Source organism: Neolamprologus brichardi, chromosome 1, assembly GCF_056152115.1.
Source record: "Neolamprologus brichardi isolate AB-2024 chromosome 1, ASM5615211v1, whole genome shotgun sequence".
NCBI lineage: Eukaryota > Metazoa > Chordata > Actinopteri > Cichliformes > Cichlidae > Neolamprologus > Neolamprologus brichardi.
The window spans coordinates 11,127,762-11,152,718 of NC_142104.1; the positions used below are offsets into that span (position 1 = coordinate 11,127,762).

General features: G+C 39.4%; 1 protein-coding gene across 2 annotated transcripts in view; it reads left to right on the forward strand.

Annotated features, from left to right (window-relative positions):
• Window positions 1-14,927, forward strand: part of cd276 (CD276 molecule) — a 64,791-nt gene extending 49,864 nt beyond the window's left edge. For both annotated transcript variants that reach the window (XM_006779816.2, XM_006779817.2), the window contains 2 exons: window positions 3,493-3,531; window positions 14,048-14,927. In XM_006779816.2, the coding sequence (XP_006779879.1) occupies window positions 3,493-3,515 (23 nt within the window). In that variant the 3' untranslated portion in view covers window positions 3,516-3,531; window positions 14,048-14,927. The remainder of the gene's footprint in view (window positions 1-3,492; window positions 3,532-14,047) is intronic.
• Window positions 14,928-24,957: the final 10,030 nt, after the last annotated feature.

A 24,957-nucleotide genomic window follows, 5' to 3' on the forward strand; every position in this document is an offset into this window, starting at 1 on the left:
TTGCTTAGTATTAATATGACCTTCTGAGTTCAGAATTAATTTTGCCATTAGCAAGCAGAGCAAGTTTCTTCTGGCTGCCTAGCCTCAGTAACTACCCCTCACAGCCCTGAGCAGTTCTCCCTCAAGCGTTAATGTCATTAGAGTTATTCATTTGACTCCTTCTTTATTCTGATTGAATTATTTAGCCTTTCTGTGAACACCCAAGTCTAATACCATGTGATTTTAATAAGCTGAGAGGTGAAGGAGAGTCTTTGAGTGAAGAGGGACAGTGGCTTTTATTCTCTACTGCCTCTCTCATGAATGTTTCAGAGATCTGTGCAGCCAGGAGCAGGGTCAGCCATCCCGCAACTAGCGAGACTTAATAGCTCAGCTTTAGCCAAAGGGCCTGAGTAAAGGATAGCAGAGTCGAGAGACTGTAGTATGCATGCATGTATTGCAGTGACAAGAGCACAACTTGAGGCCACCCTTGGTCTTACTGCTTCTCGTCATCGTCTGCACACCTGGTTTATCCAGGTGGACATAGTAGGCGGTGAGCTTGTGAAGTCAAGCTAATGGCTCTGTCTTCAGAGATAGCTCTCTAAGCAATCCAGACAGCCAGCTTTGTTTTGCCATCTGGCTCCAATTGCGCTGACAAAGGCAGAGGTTCTTGCATAAGACAAAGGAGCTGAAATGAGGCCCACTTTAATAAACCCAGGATGATGGGGAGCCACGTTTGTGTGTTATCTTAATGAGCTGTCCAAAGGAAAGCGCGCCTCCCCTTTCAAAGCCAGCCTGATTGGAACAATAACCAGCGATAACTAGAGACCTGGACTCATTCATTTGCAGTGGGATAGAATCCCTTTGTTGCCTTTACAGCAGAGGCAAATAATGTTTAACAAACAGTGGAGCTCAAATTCTGGATGTATTTCTAGGGGCTAAAGCCAGCAGCAACCTTTTCACACACAAACACACAGTCAGAAGCAAAGGAACACACCCGCAGCACACAGACAGAAGCAGTGGTTTACACCAGTGCCCATTCACATGCAGATACGTGCAGTGCATACAGTTCTAGCTGCCTTCATCCCTTACCTCCGCTCAGAAATGTGTTCAGTAATCTCAGCATGATGTGCTATTTAGAGAAGGCCGCAGTCATGCAAGTGCAACTCCTGTCAGAACCTGACTTCAGTTTGTGTGCACTACCCTGTCTCCATAAGCCTGGACTCCAAGGAGTCAGGCCTTAGCAACAAGGCCCTGAAAGAGAGTGCCAGTCAGTGACCCAGTTCTTTCACGGACAAAGAATCATTGGAAAATAACAATTTGACATACTCCTTTAAAAGGAAGCAGAATTTGAAAAAGGGTTTTATTGACCCCTTTTAACTGAGGCAAGGTTCTGTGAAGGTGTAAGGTTAGGGAATAGCAAGCCCTGTAAAGGTGATGACAGAAGGAAGTCCCACCATCTTTTCTCACTCACTCTTCTCTTAGCAACTTTGTGCCAAGACCACCACTTAAAAGAAGAATGACAGTTACTGAACTCATGTTAAAGATTCACTTTGTCACCTTAGATATTGTGATAATTTGAAACAGCTGACTGACTAAGGCTTCAAGATGGTGACTCCAAACAGAAACAAGGACAGCCACGCTTTATGGATTACCTTAACGTCTTGTCTATTGAGTAAGCAAGTAGTTTTTAATCAATCTTAATTTGCAATGTAAAAAATTAGATAACCACAAGCAGTAATATTTTTTTTGATTGGTTGTTTTTTGGGGCGGATAAAAAAAAAAAAAAAAATCAGGTGTTCTTATTTGTTTGATGCTGTTCTGTTGAGCTGCTTTCGGTGATATTAACCGACCAGCAAACTTAGCAAGACACCAACAAGAGGTTTAGTGGAAGGCTAGTTGCAAGAAAATATTGATGTTAACAAAAATAAATATTTTAGGTGTTTTCTGAGATATGGGCTTTTCAATGTTTTATGAAGAAGTAAAAGATCTGATGGGCCTCAGTAGTTTTGCCAGTGTGTGTATTGTGATACAATAATTGTAATGGTCTAAATCAGGGGGGGGGGCTTTTGGAATTGACTTCTTGGACTACATGGTATTACAAGTCGAAGCCTTATTTAAAAGTTGCACACAGTTTCCTTATAACATAACCCACTTTGACAGACCTGCAGGCCGCTAACATACCATTTCACATTGCTGCAGTTCAGATTGAGAAGGCCTTGGAAGGTAGCCTCAGGCAGCTCTGCTTGACATGCCCTCCCTTTTCATTGGCACCAGAATCTCCACCACTGAGCTCTCCCAACGGTCACACATTACTGAGTAAAGATATGTAAATAGAACATTCATGTTGCCTTCATTATTAGATGTGGGTCACTGAATGTCTTCAAGAGCGCTAATTAAAAGAGCTCCCTGCACACCACTGCTTAGTAGTTGCGCACAATTATACAAGTACTGCATTCATGTTCTTTGCTGTTTCATCAACATACAGTAACCTACATGTTTACAGTTGTGTTTTCAGCATGGGTAAACCCTGAGGCAGCTCTTCAGGGTTAAAGGCCAAGTAACACTGATTCGATGATAATGGAATTATAAGCCTCACACCACATGAATCATGTAGTCCTCTCATCACATATAATCTTCTAATTATATACAAATGGTTGCATTATTTCCTGTATGCTTACTCATTATTTAATATATTCAGTACACGTAAGTTGAAAAATCCGCATTTACAAAAGTGAATTGCAAGTTGTTTGAGTTTAGAAATTCATCAAGAATGTGTTTCACAACAAACAACTTCTGCGGTGTCTTAGAGGTTATCTGTTGGTCTGTAAGGAAAAGGCCACCTGAACATTGTCAGAAGAGTAAGAAAGAACAGGTCCTAAATCATTTGGAATAATGAGCGTTGTCACAGTTAATAAAAGCAGCCAAACTGCTCACTGTTGTGCATCACAAAAACAGATCCCTAGTTCCACGGCTTAGATAAATGTAACAGTACATGTAAGTAAGAGTTTATGTTTTGGGTTTTTTGTGAAAGAATAAGACTGCTTTAGGAGTGACAGCAATCTTCTTCTTTTTTTCTGGGATGAATCCCCCTGTACAAGTGCCATTTGCATCCTCCTGCCATACCCACCCACCTTATACCAATCCCTCTTCTGTCATGTAATCTGCGTTCTTCTGACAGCACAGCCAAGACCCAGTGGGAGAGTGCCTATCCATCTCACTACCCCAATCTGCCTCCCCTGTTTGGTTCCACATGAGCACTCAGCTGCTGTGACTAATTAAATAAAGCGCTGTGCCCTCTGCTTCCTGTTAGCCATGGCAAGGTTGGTGCACAAAGATGGAGCAGAGGGGTGCTACTGAAGAAGGGAACAGGATAACAACTACTAAGCCTATGATAATGCTTTGGTCTATAAGACAATGGACAAGAAAGTAACTAAAGTGACCACTGTACAGTTGTCATACAGTTGTTTCATATTTTGAGCAGAATTGTTAACTGTTTCCTTCTCTTACCTTCAGGAATGATATCACTGAAAAGCTAAGGTCGAGCGAATAAAGGTGAGTATATGTGTCTTTAAGTAGATCTGTTTTTTTATGTGTTGCTCAGTTGTCGCACTTTTTTTTTTTCTCCTTATCACAATTGTCTGGTAGTCTTGCTCAGTAGTAATGCTCTGGAGGATACGGGTAAGTGCAGCTGTAATGAGGCTAGGATGCATTAATTCAGCAAAAAGTCTGGAATATGACAAGTCTTGACATTTTGATTTTTGGAATCGCAGGGTCACTGATTGATGTGATGAATCTATTTAATTTCATCTGCCATGCAGACAGATTTCCTGGACTCCTTAAAACCACAGTGAAAGTCTTAATAATGGTAAACAATTAAGCTGTGAGCTATGCAGGGTCTCTTCCTTTTTGATGTCATCTGAAACATGTACTCAGTGTCATCATTATAAAGCATTTAAACTGCTAGCTACACCCTGAACATAGCTATAACAGACTGCACTGATTTCTTTTTAAATCAGAGCCTTAAGGTTAATAAGACAATTTTAAAATGTTGATGCTTTCTTTATAGATATTTGGATAATCTAGAATGTAATGTGTTTAGAAGAGTGCACCCAGTGTTGCAGGATAAAAGAAGCTTCTTTTCTTACAAACCCAAACTAACCACATCTACTTTAATCAGCATACAGTGGACACTTTGGTACCATCATGCTGGCTTTCTGGACATCTTTGTCACCATTAAAGATACACATGATTACTAGTCACTTTCTCTGTTTTTCAAGTGTTGGCACTTTGGCCGACACTTGTTGTCTTTTAAATGTGCTATACAAATAAAGCTGACTTGACTTGACTTTGGATTGGTAGATCTGACAACATTAGTGTATTTACAGAAAATGAAGAATCAGTAAAAAGGCACAGGATTCATGATATACTAAGTACAGCAGGGCTCGTGAGAATTTAGTCTTCACATTAGAAAATAGATTTCATCCATAATATGAAAATTAAAAGTCTAAAAATAAAGTGCAACTATTTATCCCCAAGTAGCAATATAAAAGAAAACATTTATAGCATAGAATAATAAACAGTTGTCTTTCAATTTCTTAAAGCTTATATAAAAGAAATAAACTAGAAGTTTATTAAGTGATGCATAACCAAAGGCCACTATTTATGCAAGGAAGAGGAGAAAAGGCTTTCAGCACCATGGACAGCAACACTTTTACCCCCAAATGAAGACGAGGCAGATGGCTGAAGATCTGCATATCTTGGTATTGCTTTCTGAATGGGATTGCTTCCTTAATAGTGGCGATGTACTTGGCCAGTCTGAACTGTGGTCTCTTGTGAATTAGTGAATGACTCAGATATACCCCTCTGGAAAAGGCAAGAGTTGGTGAACATAAAAGCAGTGTAGTGAACTAGATTATTGAGGGGATTCTCCCTGGAGAGCGTGTGGAGAATTGTTACATAACTGTCAAGGGAATATTGTGACCATACTGAGAGGAAACTCATCAGTACAGACACATTATACAGAGTCACAAAGAAGTGGCCCAACAAGTAAACAGATAACTCACGGAGTTCTCTGGCTGTCTGTATGATATCCATATTGTCTGGAATGCAGGAAACTGCCTTTTTTACTTTCTTTTTTTGTTTTTGTTTTTTGCTGCATTGTAGATACATTCCCCTATGAGCTTCTAGCTGGGCTGTCCTCCCTGTTTTAGCTGCCATTCTCCAACCCAAAAGATGCTCTCTGGATATTTATACTTTTGGACTGAATCCATTCATGTTCTCTATCTAGCCTGAGGGACTTTGGCAGTTGTTTGTCATCTGGGTATTATCACAAGGGCATTGTTCTTGTATATCGTTTTCCTTAGTACTTGAATTGCAGTGTTTAAATTGCTGGGTAACTGGGCACTTCTCTATATGGCTATATTAGCCTTCTCCCCCCCGAACCCAGCACATGGCCAGAAAAGCCCAGAACCTTAGAGCTATTTTGGGAAAGCTTCAGTACTGTAACCAACAAAGGACAGAAGTTGTTATGAGGAAAAAATATATTTTTGTCTTCAAAGCTTTCTTTTGTAAGTGAAAAGATATATTTTCCCCTTTGGTTTGACATAGATCTTTTGATATTAGGTGCTGATATGTTGGGAGACATTTTAGAAGGTAGTCCATTCATTTTGATTTGACAAATACTGAAGTATTTTGTCACTGAGGTGCTGGAGAGATAAGAGTCTGTCTTTTGCCAGAAAATGAAACATAGCTTGTTTTATTTAGAATTTCTGATACTTTTGCTGTTGTTGTTTTTTCAGAGTATTCCACAGTAAGTTTGCCGTTATCTACAATTCAAGTTCTAATGCATTTAATTGTTATCCAAGTCTGTATGTGTGTACAGATTTACATACATACAGACCTGGAGGTCTCTGTACAGATACAGTATGCACATGGACCTCGAGCACTTATATTAGCAATAAAGAGATCGGTATGAAAGGTTAACAATCTTGTCCTGCATTAAGTGTATATAATTGTTCAGTACAGACACACTGAAGTATTGGGTGAAAAACCAGCAGGTGTAGGGATAGGATGCAATATAATTTAAATATGATAATGGCTAATTTTCAAACCATCTCCACAAGATGACATTCACAGTGTTGTACTCTGTTGTACTCATAAAAGTGTGACAAACAGTTGGCGGGATGTTTTCTAAGCTATCCCACCATCTGACAAGCCGTTCCAGTGGAGTTTGTTGGCTCGTTTACTTACTACTATCACACATTAGCAAAGTGTAGATCACAATGTTCTTCGCTGGGCCTCTGGCTCGTACTTTAATAACCAGCAGTTTGGTGTCGATTGTGTGAATACTTTTATTATAAAGCCGGAGAGTTACAACTTGTTTTTATTATACCCTGATTGGTCATTGCCATAAAGCAGCAGCACCATGCAGAGTGAGTAGAAGATGATGGAGGGTGCAGAAAGTAATTTCCTGTAACTAGCCAAAATAAAGTCTGGCCAGAAGGAGTCAAAGAGAGGACATTTGTCATTACTGTAGCATCTACTGACTTTCATCAAGACTGTTATTGCAAGGTAATATCCTGCAAACCTCTAGACCTCCCCACTGCTGAATCATCCTGGATCAATTATTCTAATATTTGTGTGGCAGCTTTGCTATCGATTAATGCATTTATGCAGAGTGCAGCATATTCTATTTAATAAAGCGAGGCTCTGGATTTAATTAAGTCGTTTTCGAGTCAGGGGGCACTTTGTTTTCATAAACCTTTGCCTTACATGTGTTCATTTGTGACTTTTATTTATCAACTCAAACTTTTATTGTTTTATTTCTAGCAGCAACACACACAGACTGTAGAGATAATTACTATCTGTAGAACACTCAATATTTTGTAGAGTGTAAACACTGTAAATATAAGGTGCTGATCATTATGGTAACTTATTGGTCCTTGAAAATTACAGAAGATGTTTTCTGTTAATAAAAGTTCAATTCTATATGTAGGATATTTTCAGCATTGAAAGGTGTCAGATACAATTGATGGGGAACAACAGTTCTTTCTTTAAAGTGAGATTTAAAAGAGAGGTTTTTTCATTTATTCCCCCAACAAGGAGCTCCTTAAAGTTATTAAACGTTTAACAAAATCTCCTTCTTGTCCATAGAACGCCGTGAGTCCAGTTTTTCACAATTGTCATTTTAGTTTAAAATCCCCCTTTTGTATTTCTGCCTATGGAAGGATATTCACTGAATAATGGTGCTCCCAGCAAAGCTTCGAGGAAAAAGTTGAACATCGATGCATTGTTCTTAGAGAGTTGGAGTTAATGTATCACATCGTACAATGGACTCGTCTGACATAAAAGAGCAAATATCTTAGAAGTAACATTATCTAGAGAAACCTTAGAGCTTCCCAGGTGAAATTCTACATTTCATTGCTTGCTGTCTTTGTTCAAAATTTGAAATGATATTTAAAGTCTTTTATTCTTTGTGCATGTTAAGGGGGGATGAGCACTGGTACTGCGCAGAACCTTGGCCTAGCCAGAGATAGCTGCAAATGAGATGAGAATAAATATTCAAAGGGAGACATGAAGGGAATAAAGAAAACTCAGTGAAATAAGGAGCAGCACGGACGATCCCGGTCATCTACCTGAGGACTTTCGATGAATTCCAATGAGAGTGCAGATTACATTTTTTAAAGATAGGCCCTATAGGTGCAATTAGTACTACATAATGGCCCTTTTGCAGCTCCTTTGGCGGTGTTGTGAAATATTGATTTAATTCACCCCTATATATTCACTTAAACGCTGCACTGTCATGCGAAGAATACATCTCATTGTTGTATTTCTATGCTGTAGTAGCTCCGGCTTGGCTCTATCGTGGATTTTTAACTACATACTGTGCTGCAAATAGGGAGTTCTTTTTCAAAGATATGAGAAGATGAAAAGGGGGGAGATGTGGTGAAATTTGAAAACAGAAAACTAGCCTGAGTGTATTTTAAAAGCTAGCTGCAGCCAGGTGTACTCTAGAAGATGGGATGTGAGTTCTCTGATGTTGTGGTTTTTGGAGCAAGGAGTAGTAAAGGGCAAGGGGAGCCAGAGAGGAGGTTCTTGAATTCCGTGTTGTACGTGGCAGGTGAAGCCCAGCAGACACTGATCATGTCAGACAGGACACTTACATTGGACTCACTCCAGGGAGGTGTGGGGTATCTTGAAGTAGAGTTTGACTCACTATTCCAGTATCTCTGATCTCTGCATTATTTATGCTTTTGTCTCAGCCATTTATCAGCATTTTTATACCTCGCAGCCTCATTCTACAGTACATCTCCTGTGATGGAGTAGGTTGCAGCGATGATAGCCTCTGAGGGAAGCCAATAACTGAATATAGTAGCTCATATTGATATCAGAAAACTGTGGAATGGACAAGTGTGCTGCGTAGCAATCTCTGCATGCTGTTGAAAACCTTGGCAAACATCCATCCACATCAAAATAGTGCTGTGAAAAATAAAAAAATAAATAAAAGACAAGAAGGAAAATGCTGTGCTGGCTTCGCTCTCTTACCTTTATATTAATTTTTAGGAGATGAAACTGGTAATATGTGAGCTATGGTAGGAGTTGCACAGCAACTGAATCACTGATCAATGACAGCTAATGAACACGGCAGGAGTTCTGCTCTGTTTGCCACTCGACAGAGAGCTGCCTTCTCCAGAGAGTTACTTCTCTACTGTTTTTGCCAGGAAAGCACAGGAGCCTTCATTGAAACCAACTGCCTCTGGGCTCAATTAACTACCATAGATTACTCATAATGCAGATGAAAGACTGCATACGGCAGCATGTTGATGTTGGAAAAACGTGCAAGCACAAAGTGGATGCATTCGTGGATACAGACCAAATGGACACTGATTGTGAGATATGGGATCGATGCATAGATTATAAAAAAGCCTCCACACAAATAGCAGCAACAATAACAACAAAGTTATTATGCTGATAATGATAATAGACACTGTTGTGTGCACATGTTTGTATCTTGTGAGATTATTTTATTAGGCTCTGTGCACTACGGCAAGGACAGAATGACTCAATTATAATAAGCTATAGCATCGGTTAATATTCCTCAACTGTTTCACATTGAAAATGTTCAGTTCATATCAAGCAACACTGGCTGGCACCTACTTTTTATACATAAATTACTCATCACTTGTAAAAAGCGGTATTTTTAAATGGATCCCAGCGTATTGTTTATGATGCTGCTGGTTATCAAAGTGAATATGCTAAGCGCTAGAGAATTTACAGATGGCATAAACCTAAACACTGAACAAACCCCCCACTGTGAAGGGAATATGTTAACCATATTGCTCGGAGAGATGGCGAGATGACTTTCATGGATAGCTTTCAGAAGTGTGCACATTATTGTGAAACTACAGGAGAAATCGCATGATTAGACAGCGGAAGCTTAAACATGCGCGTCCCGGCAGGCTAACTGCTTCAGTAATGCAGAAGAGTAGTTAATGAGATAAGAAGGACCATGATCAAATGCGAAGAGCAAGCTATTCAGAATCAAGTGCACAGAAGAGATGTTGTTGAAATGCACTTGTTAACACGGTTGTAAGAATGTTCTAGATTTTTTTTTTCTTCTAATGGAACCATTAATTCTTTTACTATCGCATCCAGCATAGTAGTGCATGAGTAAATATTCAATCTGTCAGTCAGTTAGAAGTGATCATTTTGCTCTTATCCTCAGAAATGACCTGTGTGTTCAGACCATTGTTTATCACGTACAGGCTTTTTTATTGCTTGTTTTTTTAAGCAATTACCCGATTACCCGTGTCATTTCCATCCTTCCACTTAACAGTCTGTGACACAGCCAGCAAAACAGTGCAGGAACGCACTGGCGTATAAGTAATTGTGCATCAGGCAGCAATGGATTGTTGCTATAAAATGAGTACCAAACTATTTTTACACATCACAAAACACTTTTATTCTACGTTAATAAAAGTCATTTAAAGAGCCAAAAAGATACCCGGAAACCTACTGAAATGGGAAATATGAATCTTCCATGAAAACATTTGGAATTGACCTTTATGCACAACCGTAATGGACTAAAGTGTGCAATGAAATGGAGCTGAATCTAAAATCTTTGACGTAAACATGTCACAGCCCTTTAGCTGTCTCTCAGCTCGCCTCAGTTCAGCTTGTAAGGTGACAGTCACCTTCATGCTGCATCAGGGAACAAATGAATCACAACACAGGTAAGAGACTCTTGGCATGTCATCCTGTATGACACTGAATACTCCTCAAAGTTAACATACTGAGAATACAAGTGGTTAGGGTAAATGATCGACTTGCCTGTTGAGGTAGCCAGCGTCCCAGTGTGCGCCCAGAATAAACTAGGGCAGTTTCTTTACCCCTTTTTGTACCTTTCTCCTGGTACTGAGTCACCTCACCTTTGGGGCTTACCACAGGAGTCTCTTCAAATGATCCTTTAGACTGAAGTGAAGAATCAAGATTAATGCACTTCCATGTCTTGCCCAGGCTCTGGGGGGAAAAGTCTTATAATTAACACCAGGGGGGCTGCAGACTGCTTTTGGAAAGAGGTTAAGGGTGGGGTACCGCGACCATAGGAAAAAGAGCTGATAAAGGTGTAAGATTTTTAGAGTGTGATATATGCTGCTGCTTTGGAACAACAGTGTGGTAACAGAATGACCTGTCAGACACCTCACTCTGGCTTATTGTTATTGGGATAAAGTGGAAAAGCCCATAGCAAGAGCTGCTGCATTACTCCATCATTCATAGTGATCATTGTTATATGTTCTGATCTATTGAATTATCTCTGCACGGGACCAGGGCCCCCCTCCCCCTTAAGTCCCAGCACAGGCCTGTGCCCGCAACTCTTTTTAACACAGTTTCCAGTTAAGTAACTGTCTGCGCCAATTTCCAGAGAATATGACACATATGTAATCCTTTATCGCTTATTGTTTTCTTGACAAGAACCAGGGGAGAAGATTGATAGCATTCTTTCATCTGTAAGTATGAAGCTATGGCCAGCTTGCTTCCCAGTTCTTCTAGAGCTCACTTTAGAGCACTTATATTTAAAGTATGGGTTTTGCGCAGGTCTACCAAAGACAACATAAGGTGTTAATAGATGCTAGTAGGCAGGTTTTATTACTGCCACTCTTTCTTTCCGACCCTTTTTTTTCTTATTTTCTTGTCTCATAAGGTGCTCTAATGCAGGACTGACAGTATTTAGTAATTATTTTTAAATTAAGAATAGAAATTTTTAATGTTAATGGTGCTTCTTTTTAGTTCAGACAGGGCCACACTCATAAGCCCAACCATGTAGCTTGCTTTATAAGTCCTTTATTCTTCCTGCTCTGTGCTCACCTCATCACACTACATTGCCCAGATACACTGAAACTCATCTCCTTCCTCCTCATTGTACATATTGTATTTCTTTCATTCAAATGGTTTAAATGTGGGTCTTCTCAGCCTGGCTGGGGGGCTTCTTTGCCTCCCTACTGCTGTGTGCCCAGCCTGGAGGCTGCGGTCTGTGCAGATGGCTCCCTGTGATAGTGTTTCCTCACCTGGCTCATGTGTGCCCGGCCCAATTTTACTCTTTAAGTGTGTGTGTGTGTGTGTGTGTGTGTGGGGGGGGGGGGGGGGGGGGGGGAGAGAGAATGTGTATGTATGTATCCATGATCGTTTATGTTAATGACAGTGTGGGGAGTGAGTTGTAGGGCGGGGTGGGCTGAGCTGCTTTTAACCATGTAAAGCACTTTGTGCTAAATTTCTGTATGAAAAGTGCTTTATAAATAAAGATTGATTGATTGAAATCTCAGTCTCTGGGATGTGATCTCAGGGACAGTCAATGACAATGTATGTCATTCTAAAATAAATGGTGAAATCTGACTTAGGAGTTCTGCCTCAAGTAATGCTTATGTCACTAACTCTACAACTTATTTTTAAAAGAAGGTGCTGCAAAAAAAAAAAAAAAGAGGGAGGTAATAAAACACTTAACTTTTTAGTACCTTATTTAGAGTCACATTCCTCATACTTTACTTGAAGGCAGCGCATTTACATGCATGGTTAAGCCTAATAATAACAGCCTTTTGTGGGTCTTCCCACACTGATGATAGTAACTGCTATTTAAATATATTTCACAGCATACAGTTTTTGTCCTGCCGTAACCCTGGCATCATCATTACATTATAAGCTTCTAGGGTGTCTACTTAAAAATAAATATAAATGTACTTTTAAAGGCAGAGATGTCTAACCTATCATAATTATTCATTCTTGTGCAAAGAAAGCGTCATGATGTGTTTATCATCCGGTAACATCTTTTAAGTATCACCAAGGTTTAGCTGCTTCCTCATTATTCCAAATTCGTCTCCAAGGTTATTCTCAGTGGTTTTCTTCCACAGCGCAATGCCTGATCTTTGTCTTTGACAGATATTCCGATTGTTCTTGTGTTGCTTGTTATTAACTTGAAGTTTCATGTTATTCTTTTAGGGAGAAGTTACCAATGACAAAAATGAAATGGAGCTTATTTTACTGTAAAGGAAAGAAATGGGCACAGTGTGGATTTAATCGATCATTAGATTGAACCCCCTCTGCAGCTGTATCATTCAAGTGAATATCCTCCTGTAGCCCCAGTAAATCTGAGGTTCCTGTTGTAAATGAATCTGTCCCTTGCCTTGTGTCTCAGGGTTTGGGTTGCAGGAGTGGTGTTGCCTTGCCAGGGCCCCTCTGGATTCTCAGACAGAAGCTGTTAATTAAACATTTAAAGTGGATCTTACTTTTTGATTACCGGTGGACAGCTTGTTATTTTTGTAAGATTCTACATTACTGTGGTGTAGCTGTATATTCACTGAACAAAGGGTGCTTTTATTTCACCTCTGAGCTCTGGGCTCAAAAGCTTTGATGACTTTGAAAAACACATCTTCAGAGAATGTGTATGTCAGACTTTAAGGGCAGATTTGAATCAGTTGAAAAATCTGTTGTTCATTTGGTTGATGGATATGTTAGGAAGTCAGATTACACTCTGACAGGGAGCAAATAAAATGGATCTTCTTGTGGCAAGCTTTACAATTTGCAAAGATTCCTATCATTCATAATGACAGTCTCTATAACTGTATCAGTTGTTGCTCTGACATTTTGGAGCTGTTAGCAATACCCTTAGGGCTTTCATTTAGGATTTATCCACATCACACCAGCTGTCATGTGTAAAATATAATAAAAGGATGATAATAAGCATTAATTAGGAGGTAGGAGCAGCTTGCTAACAGGACTATTTTTGTATTTCCTGTGATGAAATTTATAGTGAGGGCTTCAAACACCACAATACATCTGCTTATTGAGTGCACAGAGTCAACTTTTCAAGTTATATTCTATCTGAAACAAAAGTAGATTCATGACAGGATTAGACAGCCAAAGTCTTAGTGGTACAGAGAGCACACAAGTCAGATTATTAGACCCTCTCAGAGTACATTCATCTTAGCAGGAAACATAAATGAAAATATCTGTCTTCAATATGTTTATTTAGGAGTCCAGCAGATGTGGCTAAATTGACTATTGGATCTAAAAACTGAACCTCTTAAGTGTGTAGGCAACTATACTGCCTTTAAAAGCTTCGAGTAGAAGAGCGTCATGTGTGACATAATTAAATTCCTCCCAAGTTAATTCATACTGTTTAATGATGCAGGGAGAACAATTTCTTTCGCTGCGCTAGCAGTGGGTTGGTCCACGGGGGCCACGGGTAAGGGGAAGTTCAGGAAGACACAGAGAGGAGGATAGAGAGAGGCTTGTAGGTTGTAACAGTGTTGAAAAGACTAATTCTTACTGGTGTAACTGTTTATTTAATAATGTGAAATCCACTTGGGTTCTTTTGACTCTTTCTTTGCCATTTTTAAATTATTACTACCACTAATAATAATAATGACAATAGTGCTTTGAAAATTGTTATTTACTTGGTGTGAAGTTGACTCATCGCTATTTGCATTCGTTATTTCGTTTCTGTGTTCTGCCATGATCGTCACCTTTTCCACACTGAGCAGGCTGATGCCGATTTTCTTTTTGTGCCTTTTTTCAGGAGTCAGGGCCAGATGGGGGGGAGGAGATGAGTCTGGCGGGTGATCCCACTCCACCTATCCATCAACCTGGAGACTATTTCCAGCATCCCCTACAGAATGTCAAAGCCTCGCTGAGCAGAAGACGAGTCCATCATCTTCTTTCGAAGACTTTCCCTCGAGTTTCCATCAAAACACATAAACACATCATGTGCCATTATTTTCTATTGCCTGTCCTCCCTTTCTGTCGACGGAGGGCCACGCGAGTGAGTGAATGCAGTTGAGTGGGTTGTGTTCTATGCAAAAGAGAAGCTCTATTTGAGAACTACAGGATGTGACAGGATCCTTTCTCTGTCGCTGAGATCACTCTGTATGGGTAGTGATGGGGCATGTGCCAGAGATCTCCTGTCTAATAGGAAGTGAGACACTTAAAGAGATGACCCTGCCTCAGTTGCTATCACTGTCTCTTGGCCAGGGAGAGAACTTGGCGCTCCCATTACTCCTGCACTTGCTAATTAGCGTCTGTCACTGGAGTAACTTGTACCTGTCAGTGTGTGCCGCTCTCCTATGTTCAGTAAGTTGAGGGAATTGAAATTGAATGCCAGCTAAGCTCCAACAAACTGCAAATGATGCATGGGATACACCCTGATTTCCTCACTGACCTGACTGCCTTGTATGTAAGAATTTTTTTTTTAATGAAGTCAGACTATCACAGCTAGCTTCTACAGCTGGTGTTGAAAGTTTTATCTCGCCCAGGCCAGGGCTTGTGCAGGTTGTTTTATTGCAGTTTTTTTAAGTACTTAAGTAGATTCCTGTGCAGTACAGGTATGTCCATGTATGAATGTCAAAGCCATCTGTGTTTGATAACCGAATGCCTATTTACATTAAAGAGAGAAGGTGAAACTGGCTGGTCATTGGTAATTATTGGTCCAGTTCCCAGGGCCACTGAGTGTTCGTTCAGGCAGAGCAAGGTCGCGTTTATTACAGACATTTCTTCTCTTCACCCACAGGATTAGCCACGCAGTTCAAATTTGTCCTTCCACTTTTCTATTAGTTGATATGTCTGCCGACTACCCTATTCTACATAATGAGTAAAACATGAATTATGGTCAAAGTAACACAAATATTTCATTTACATGCAGATCAACACTGACATGTTGAATTGTTCCCAGTTAGACGCAGTCCTATTTTGGGCCTAATCCCTCTCTGTTTGCAGATGCTCAGTCATCCCAAACATTTTACTTGTTTTGAATAATGGATTTTCTCTGTGATTGTTTGTTCCTGTCATATATAAAATAGCTACCTTGTATCAAGTCTGACTTGTAGAAGTGTTGCAGAAATACCTTCCCAGCACACCTAACCATACTGATACCCATACGGTATTCACAGGAACATGCGCGCACACACTGTGTCCTTTGCTTAAGCTGGCTGAGACTGTTGACCAAACCCCAGGTTGTGCCCAAATGCGCAGATCTCTCTGTACAGTAGCCCTTGACCTTGCTGTGTGTCCTCATAGCCCAGACACCCGCCTGAAATTAAATTACAGATTAGTGGCTCCAGGCCCAAAGAGGGGTTTATTTGGTTGGCCCTTCAGTGAAGCGCTCATTTTCTCATTCACAAACTGGAAAAGATGTTGTGGGATTTAAGGGAGAAAATTCCAGTCTTGAAGATATTTCCTTTCTTGTGACAGCGAGTGCTGCAGCCAGTGGTCACATAAAATTGAATTGTCTGCAAAGATTTCTAAATCTTACATTATAGGAGGAAGTGACAGAGGCTCAGCTGAACTCTGATGAAGCGTCGTCTCAGTAGGTCATAGTTACTTTTTGACTGTCCTGAATAGGTTCTAAAAAATATATATATTATTTTAGGGAAAACAAGAAAAGCAAATGCTACGCTAATTAAAAATTATATTCACTTCCAACTGCATTCACATACAGTTTGTTTGAAGGCAGAAAAAGAAAGTGCGTTAATTATTTTAATTAATTAATGTATTTATTTTATTAGAAAACTGCCTTATCTGGCTAAATTAGATGACCGATGCTCTATATTAGCTTTACTTACACAAAACTGATTTTTGTCCCCATCTTCTACTACTTCTAGTACTGTTGCAGTAGTGCTAATACTTATTACAAAAAGATGATAAACCAATGATGCATCACATCAAAATATAGACTTGTTTGAACTCTTTTTCAATCTAAAGCCAAACTGCGCGACCTAAATCTCTTCTGGTGCATAGACTCATGAATATGACCAATAATAATAATATGGAACCTTTGTATAGTAAGTAGCATCTGTGATTTCAAGCAAGGCATCCCTGGTCGTGCCAGCTTCTCATTTGGCAGTGCAGTCCAGTTGGCATACTCAGTCATTTTAAAATTCTCTGTACTTGTTTTTTCCTTTGAAATATAATCTTTTTTTAAGAGTTGAACGCTCCCTTTCATCTGTGGTGATGACTACATGTTACAGTTACCATGCTTGGAATACTTCAGAGGTGACACGAGTGTTTATGAAGTCACTCAAACACGAAATGAGGCACACTGATTTAGACGAATTCTGAATTGGGACAAATTCAGCATACTTGACCTAACAGTTGCAGGTATTCTACGTTTCTACTTTGTCAATGGCATAGGAGAAACAGCTGAAGTTCTAGTGCATAGGGTTTAAATAGTTGTGACACAGGCACACTTCACACCTTGTATATACTTATATGTTGGCTGTTTGTCAAGTCAAAAAGGAAAAGAAAACTTCACAATGAAAATTCAGTGAAAATGTAAAAATGTTGCTGTCAGTGCAGACAAGATGAAACCGTAACTTATTTAAAATAGTATCTATTTTTCAAAAAGCTCTCCCTCTTTTACTTTCCAGAGCACAGCATGCCTCAGATTGTGGTCCAACCCCACAATATATTTATGTAAGCACTTCTGCTACTCAGCATTTAACTTAATTTGAACATGATGTTCTAGGAAAGTAGTCATTTAAATGGGGACAGCTGTGCTCTTTAAATTTTAGTACATGGTAAATGCTCTTTTGGAAATGTACTTTCTATCCCTTTTGTTTAACAGATTCTTCTGTGTAAGCATCCTTTCATTACAACATGAATAATTTCTGTCACATCTATTAAAAGTAATGAGTCTAATAGGAAGAGGCAAATGGCAAATTCACCCTTTCATAGTTACTGGTGATTTGTATTCTGTTTGTGATGAAACACCTGAGGCCAGTGACTCCCAGTCCAAGTACTCTGGATCTAGAGTTTGGCTGATTTCAGTCTAATCATGGACTGATTCACACCAGGGACCGCAAGTGACTGCAATTAAGTTGGCTGTAGTAAAGAAAACCAGCTCCGCAACCAGGATTGAAGACTGCTGTTTAATTGGTTTATTCATGGAACCATGGGACAGGCCACTTCATCACAAGTTATCAAGATGCATGTAAATAATTTGTGCTCTAGCCATCGGTCAGCTACCCAGAATTTAAGCATAGCGTGTAAACGCCTACTAAGAATTCAGCTCACTGCGAGCGTCCTTGCATCATTTTTACGATCTGCTTGGTTTGTTCACCACTTAAGAAGAAAACACTGCCAGCATTTTACACTGTGTTTTATTTCTCCTGAGGAGGTTCAGCAGTGCATTTTGTATGCAGAGGTTGGAGCAAAACATTAAACAGGCAACTGCTGTGGTGTTTTACCAATATGCACTCTTGCAAGCTAAGACCAGCCCTTCAGGAACAAAGCTGCTAATGGCTGTGATGTTTGATGAATTTTTGAGATGCATTCAAACCATCGGCCTCCATCAAAATCCACAAAAGCAGGCTTAGTATTGTGTCAACGTCTATTAAAAGAGGCTTTGTGTTTATGTTAAATAGTAATCAAAATCCAATACATTGCACAACCAGACCAGACCTTGAAAGTACTTTAAGTTAACCTGAGCATAGTGCATAATATATAATGTGTAGTGTAAGTGTAATGTTCTGTCAAAAGGCTCTACATGTTACTGCAGCTTTAAAAACTGGTACAACAGATAGGTTATTTAATTAATAACATCAATGGATTTGAGAGAATTTGAATGTAAAATACTGACATTTTTATTATATAAGTCAATATGCTGTGTACACAAACCCAGCTGAATCATCTTGTTAGATATTTGTTAAAAAACAAACTCTTCGGGTCATAGTTTGTGTTGTGGATTTTCAAGGATGCATACCCATGCAAGCTGCGTCCTCAAGGACAAAAGAGTTTTGGGTTGAGGTTTTGAGGTTAGATCAAAATTCCTTGAATGGATCATTATGTGAAAGTGGAAGAGGAAACACACAAACAAAATAAATTACTTGAAAGTAGCTGAATAACACTCTTCCGTGAATGACAAGCAACCTTACTGGGCATAAAATGCCAGTGCAAGGATTTAATGGAGTCAGAAAATCAAGGTTTTCTATTGGAGGGGCAGACAAGCCAAGCTACAATGAAGGAGTAAAAAGAAGAAGCTTAGGTTGTTAGAAGGAAAGCCGTATTCCGAATTTTTCAAGAATACCAGCTGTGAATATGTACTGTAAAATCTTTGAAGGGATTTTTACACAGCTTTTCATAGTTTTCCTAGCTTTACTGTTCAAAATATGACTAATATTTACAGAAAGGAATCAAATCAGGGATTTATACAGCACTTATTGTGTTCTTTGTACCAGGGATCTGTGGTAAGATTGAAATGAGCCTGAAGGCAAAGCTCTTGATTTATCTTGGATAGAAAATAAATTTGAAGATTCAAGACCAAAAGAAAGAAAAGGTATAAGGGGGGATAGGCTGAGGATATCGGATTTGAGTTGCACCACTGGGCTTTTGTTTTAAAATGAGCCAGTTGAAGCCTCCAGTCAGTGGCCTCTACTGAATTCTTCCCTGTGGAGTCATCCTGAGGATATCCAGCTGGGAGGAAACCCACCTGGGCAGACCAAGAGCATGTTAACCTGGGATGGTCTTTGGATCTCCCTAGGTTCTGGGGTATGTAGCTGAGGATAAACACCACTTAACTACTAGAAGTAGATAATCAGTAAAAATGGATAAATCACTGGAGCCACACACTCAAGCCTTTGTGTTATCCTCTGTTGTCAGAATTATGTTATTGGCTGCATATGTACACTGCTCAAAAATAAATAAATAAGGGAATACTTTTGGTAAAATTAACAACATGTGCACTAGAGGGGCAACAATGAGAAAACCCCCAAAATAGAAAAGGTTTTGCAGGTGAAGGCCACTGGCAGTTTTTCCCTACTCCAGGATGGCGCATTAATATGTGCTGGTGTCAGAAGGTTTGCTGTGTCTCCCAGCACAGGCTCAAGATCATGGAGAAGATTCTAAAAGACTGGCAGTTACTCTTGGAGAGCTGGATAGCTGGCCATAAAAGGTCCCTAACCATCAGTAGGACTGGTATCTGCTTCTTTGTGCGAGGAGGAACAGGACGAGCACGGCAAGGATCCTACAAATGGCCTGGTATGAATATTTCTGACCAAATAATCAGAAACTTCATTAGGGTGGCCTCATTAGGGCCAGTTGCCCAGCACTGTGGACCCCAACTGGCTTTTGACATAGAATACCAGAATTGGCAGGTCCACCACTGGAGACCTGTGCTTTTCAAAGATGAGAGCAGGTTCACCCTGAGCCTTTGTGACAGACGTGAAAGGGTCTGGAGAAGCTGTGGAAAATGCATGACCAGGTTAGTGGTGGATCAGCGATGACGTGGGAGGCATACCCACACCATCGCTGATTCACATGCAAAGACATCTACAAGCTAGCCAATTCAATCCTGACTTTCATTAGGTATCAGGATGAAATCACTGGACCCACTGTCAGACCCTATACTGGAGCATACTGGGTTCCCCCTGATGCACAATATGCAGGCAGTTCCTAGAGCATGGGTCCCCAACTCCAGGCCTTGAGGGCCGGTGTCCTGCAGGTTTTAGATCTCACCCTGGGTTCACACACCTGAATCAAAAGATTAGTTCATTACCAGGCCTCTGGAGAACTGCAAGACATGTTAAGGAGGTAATTTGGCCATTTGAGTCAGCTGTTGGATCAAGGACACATCTAAAAACTGCAGGACACCGGCCCTCAAGGCCTGGAGTTGGGGACCCCTGTCCTAGAGGATGATGGAAGTGATCTTGTTGACTGGTCCCCGGACTTGCCTGACGTGAATCCAGTAGAACACCTCTAAGACATTATGTTCATCTGACACCATCAGGTTGCACCTGAGAATGTGCGGGAGCTCAGTCATGCCCTGTTCCAGATGTGGGAGGAGATCCCCAGGACACTATCCATCGTCTCATTAGGAGCATGCTCCAGTGCTGTCAAGCACGCACGCAAGCAAGTGGGTGTTATAGAAACTGAGCACTATTTTGTCTAGCCTGACATGTCTTTTTTTTCACTTGGATTTTACAGTTGCTTTTGAATTCAGCCCTGTGTAGGTTGGTCATTTTCATTTCCATGGTTCCTACAACAAACAAAAGTGTTTTTTGAATTTGAATTTTGAATTGAACATTACCCAGTCCATATCAATATATATCAAGTATGGTCCCTCACCCGCACTGACACCTCAAAGTGTTTAAAGCGTTTCTTTTATTTATTTATTTTGAGCAGTGTATTTTTCCCCACTGTGATGTAGTGTATGTTAATCTTTTGCTCAGTTATTTCCATAACATGGCTCTTGACAAGTTCATTGTCTTTATCAATGACATGACAGATATTTTTGTAAGGAGTTTTGCAGTATCAAACACGAGATTGCTTTGAACAAGCAAGCATACAAAGCTGCAAAAGTGACATCAAAGAATATTTTTGTGATTTTTTTTTTTTTTTTTCACGTAATCAGCAACAGTGAAAAGTCTACTACCTGACATGATGGTGAGTTTTGATGTTTTTGCTCTTCCAAGAAGCATTGTGTGCCCCATTTTCTGCATGCAATTAATACTAGTTGACTGAACCTCTACTTCCCTGAAACACACTTTCACATTCAAGTTATTTTTTGTTGAGGTAAATACTATCAGCGTATAGACACATTTAACAGGTGCAAACTGCACCTGACCATATTTCATGTTTGGTACTTGTTTGTTTGAAATCTTGGCCACTGAATCTGGAAGCGAGCCAACCTTTGGATCCTCCAAAACAGAATGAAATGGCTAAATCCCCCCTGCTAACTGAACTCGACATGCCAGTTCATCAAAATGCTGTCATTTGCCAAACGAATGTGTGAGTCAGGGAAACATGCCGTCTACACCAACATGAATGTGCCTTTTTTCCCCACTCACAAGCTGCTGATCAGTGAAAATGTACTGTGGTTTAAGCAATGCAGCCTGGGTCTCTGAAGCAACCAATAAAAAGAAAAGATGAGTTTTGTTATTGTTTGTTTGTTTTATTTTGGTTTTCAGTCCTTTATACATTACATAATGCACTACACATTAAAAATATGCTAATAATCCGTTAGTAAAGGCGGTAATACAGTAACCACAGAGAGATAGAACATACATTTTATACATAATCACAAAACAACAGACATTTTACTATACCCATGACTGACTCTGACACCTTTCTATACCTTTCTAGTACTCGGGTGGATTCCCTTTTCTTTCAAAACTACCTCAATTCTTCGTGGCATAGATTCAACAAGGTCCTAAAAACATTCCTCAGAGATGTTGGTCCATAATCAATAGCATGAACAGAATGGATAGTATCACACAGTTACTGCAGATTTATCAGCTTTGTCACGATGCTAATTTCACTTTCCACCACATCCCGAACCAAAGATGCTCTACTGGATTCAGATCTGGGGATCATTTAAGTACACTGAACTTATATTAAAAACTACAAATCAAGATGTTTGTGACATGGTGCATTATCCTGCTAGACACAGCTTTCAGAATATGGGTATACTGTGGTAATCAAGGGAAGTCAGTGTTTGGAGATATATATAGAGAGATATTGGAGCTATAAAAGAAAAATCTTTCATTAGGTTTACTTCAGGGTTTTATGAGTTTACTGTAAGGTCCTGTTTATAATTTGGTTTAGCAGTGTACCAAAGCACATGTAAATATAAATAAATCGTTGATTAAAATAATGACATCACTTTTAAGGGTATCTATAAGATAGGCTGAGGTAGCTTCGGCTGTTGCCTAAACTTTGTCAGGTTCAAATCAGAGTCATTCATTCATTATTGATTTTTTTTTATTGATTGAATCTTTATTTTGAACATGTTAAAAAAGTACAACAACATAGAATTAAAAGAGACAAATAAACAAAGCAAAACAAAAAGAAAACGAGCAACCACAACTACAAATAACTTTCATGTTCAAAAAGGAGCAGGAAGAAGCATAAACTTATTTAATCCCACCCCTTTTCCACTATCTAGTAATCAATAGACTACAGAAATACCTCCTTGCATTTACATTATATGTCATGTGTATTTTTTTTTAATTATTATTCTTTTTTTTCTTTTTTTTATATATATATACATATATGTTTCTATCTATCCATACATACGTATATACACATACGCACATATACACATTTTCAATAACCCCATTAACACCTCAAAGGATACACAACCTACAAATATATATATACCCATACCAACATACCCGTGCACCCGCACACACATGAAAATATTAGACAAGAACACCCTATCAAATCTCTACCTCTTCCCTGTACCCTGTAAAAACCATCTCCTTAAACCGCTTTTTAAACTGTGCCATGCTCGGACATTGCTTTATATCTTTACTTAGTCTGTTCCACAGCTTCATTCCACACACCGAGATGCAAAAACGTTTTAATGTTGTACGGATACGAGGATGTTTTAAATTTAATTCCCCCCGTCTGTCTGTTTTACATATGGTATTTGTGTCATTGCAAAAGCCTCTTCACATTTGTCTAACATCTCTCTTGTGAATACTGGCATTCCAATTTTTTTTTCATGAGGGTCTGCAAATGTGGCTCTAAAGAGTGTCCCCACTAACTTCTATAACTTACTAATTAACATAAATGGAGATGCTTTACCAAATAACCTTTGTCAGTATTGTACAATAAATGCATTCAGTCAGTGTTTCCTTTTCTCTACTGTGTGCAGAATTGAATATAAACAATTTAGATTTTAGTTGTATTTCAGTTCTACTCTACTGTGTCTCCTCTGGGTAAAAGTATTTAATAAATAATGATCAACCATCAAGTGTGCTGAACAGCAAATAAGTAACGACACCCTTGTGGTCGACCTATTGAAACTGCAGCTTTGACTGACTCCATATTGCATATTTGATTTCCCTCCTAAATTCTATTTAGAATTTCATTACCTTTAATAAGAATGAAGTGATATCATGCTAGATTCTATTCCCTTTCTAAAACAACTTCTTCAAATGTGCTGAAGTAAATCACTTGCCCAAACTTGGGAAAACAAAAGACACTGCATAGGCAGAGGCTTATTTTAGTAACTGGAACGTGTGCTTTGTCAGACTCATTCTGTTGTGCTGGGCTAGGCCGTCCCTAATTAAAGTGTTCTGCTCTGTAGAGCCCCATACTGGTCCTGAGCATGCAGAAGCTGTCTTATTCTTTCCATCCATCACATCTACTGTAATTACTTTTGTTTACAGTGGAGGAAACGGCAGCTGTCTGATTAGAAGTTATTGGGGAGATAACTCATAGGTAATTTAGAAAGAGCGCTTAGCTTCTCTTCTGGATGCAGATGAATCATCATATGAAGTGCAGGGACGATGTTGAGACGATCTTGGAGAATGACCCTGACAAAGTACCACAGTGCTGTCAAATTTCCAAACCATTTTCCTCTGGAGTTGTACCTTGTTGTGTTCTTCCAGTAGTAGTCATGATGGCTTCTCTTTTCCTGAGGCAGGAATAAAATCTTTGCAAAGTGCAATTAGTTGTGCTCATTCATGGGTTTTTTTCCCCCCTCAGAGAGTGAAAGGATGTTTTTTTTATATTGTTTTGAGGTGCAATCTTAGTTCTAAGAATTTTATGATTTTACTGAGATAGAAATGATGGAGGATAACAATAATCAGTTTAAACTGTGAATTGAATGCATATCAACAAACAAAACACCCAGCACGGTGCAGCATTTGTTTTTAGTATGGTATGCCACTTGCTCTTTTTGAAATATGCACTGCATGGGTATATATTACAACAGATTTATCAGAAAAACATACCTTTGGGTCAACAGACACTGAGATTTCCATTACTGATATCGAAAATCAATGTGCAGTATCAAAATGGAAAATTGATACTGTAATATCTACTTCCAATATGGGAAAAACGATACTGCAACAGCAGTATCTTATTGGATTTTTTTTTTTTTAGATCCTGCTGCAAGTTTAGAAAATGCCAAATATCTCCAATAGATATTTTTGCATCTTTCACTCGTGCATTACATATATCAGATAGATGATGATGATTAAAAACAAACAAACAAAAAACATGAAGTGTTGATGATCTGGCACGAATTATCAGTGAAGTAACCTGCAGTCAGCAAATGTTTTTTCAGCATCATACATTCTCTCCCAGGTAACCCAGACGAGAATCATCCTACCCCAGCTTACATCCCAGTAACAGTTGTTCACAGATTTGCCCCCTTGATCCATAGCCATCTAGTAGCTTTCTCTGCAGCTTCAGTATATGATTTAATGACCCTCATTTTATCTTGACCAGTGATGCCTATAGAATCACCTTGCAGAGCAAATGTGCAAATGCTTGACAGCCCATTGCCACATTCTTGCAGGGGTTCACCACCCTTTCCTTAACAATGCATCAACAAGTTCCTGACACATTTTCTGGGGTACTGTTAATTCCATTATTTGGTGGATTCAGATACAATGATCATAACTGGATTAACTTCAGCTGCTTCCCCAGGGTCACTGCACTGAGGACCTAATCTTGAAACAAATGATAACAACTGTCTCTAAGGCC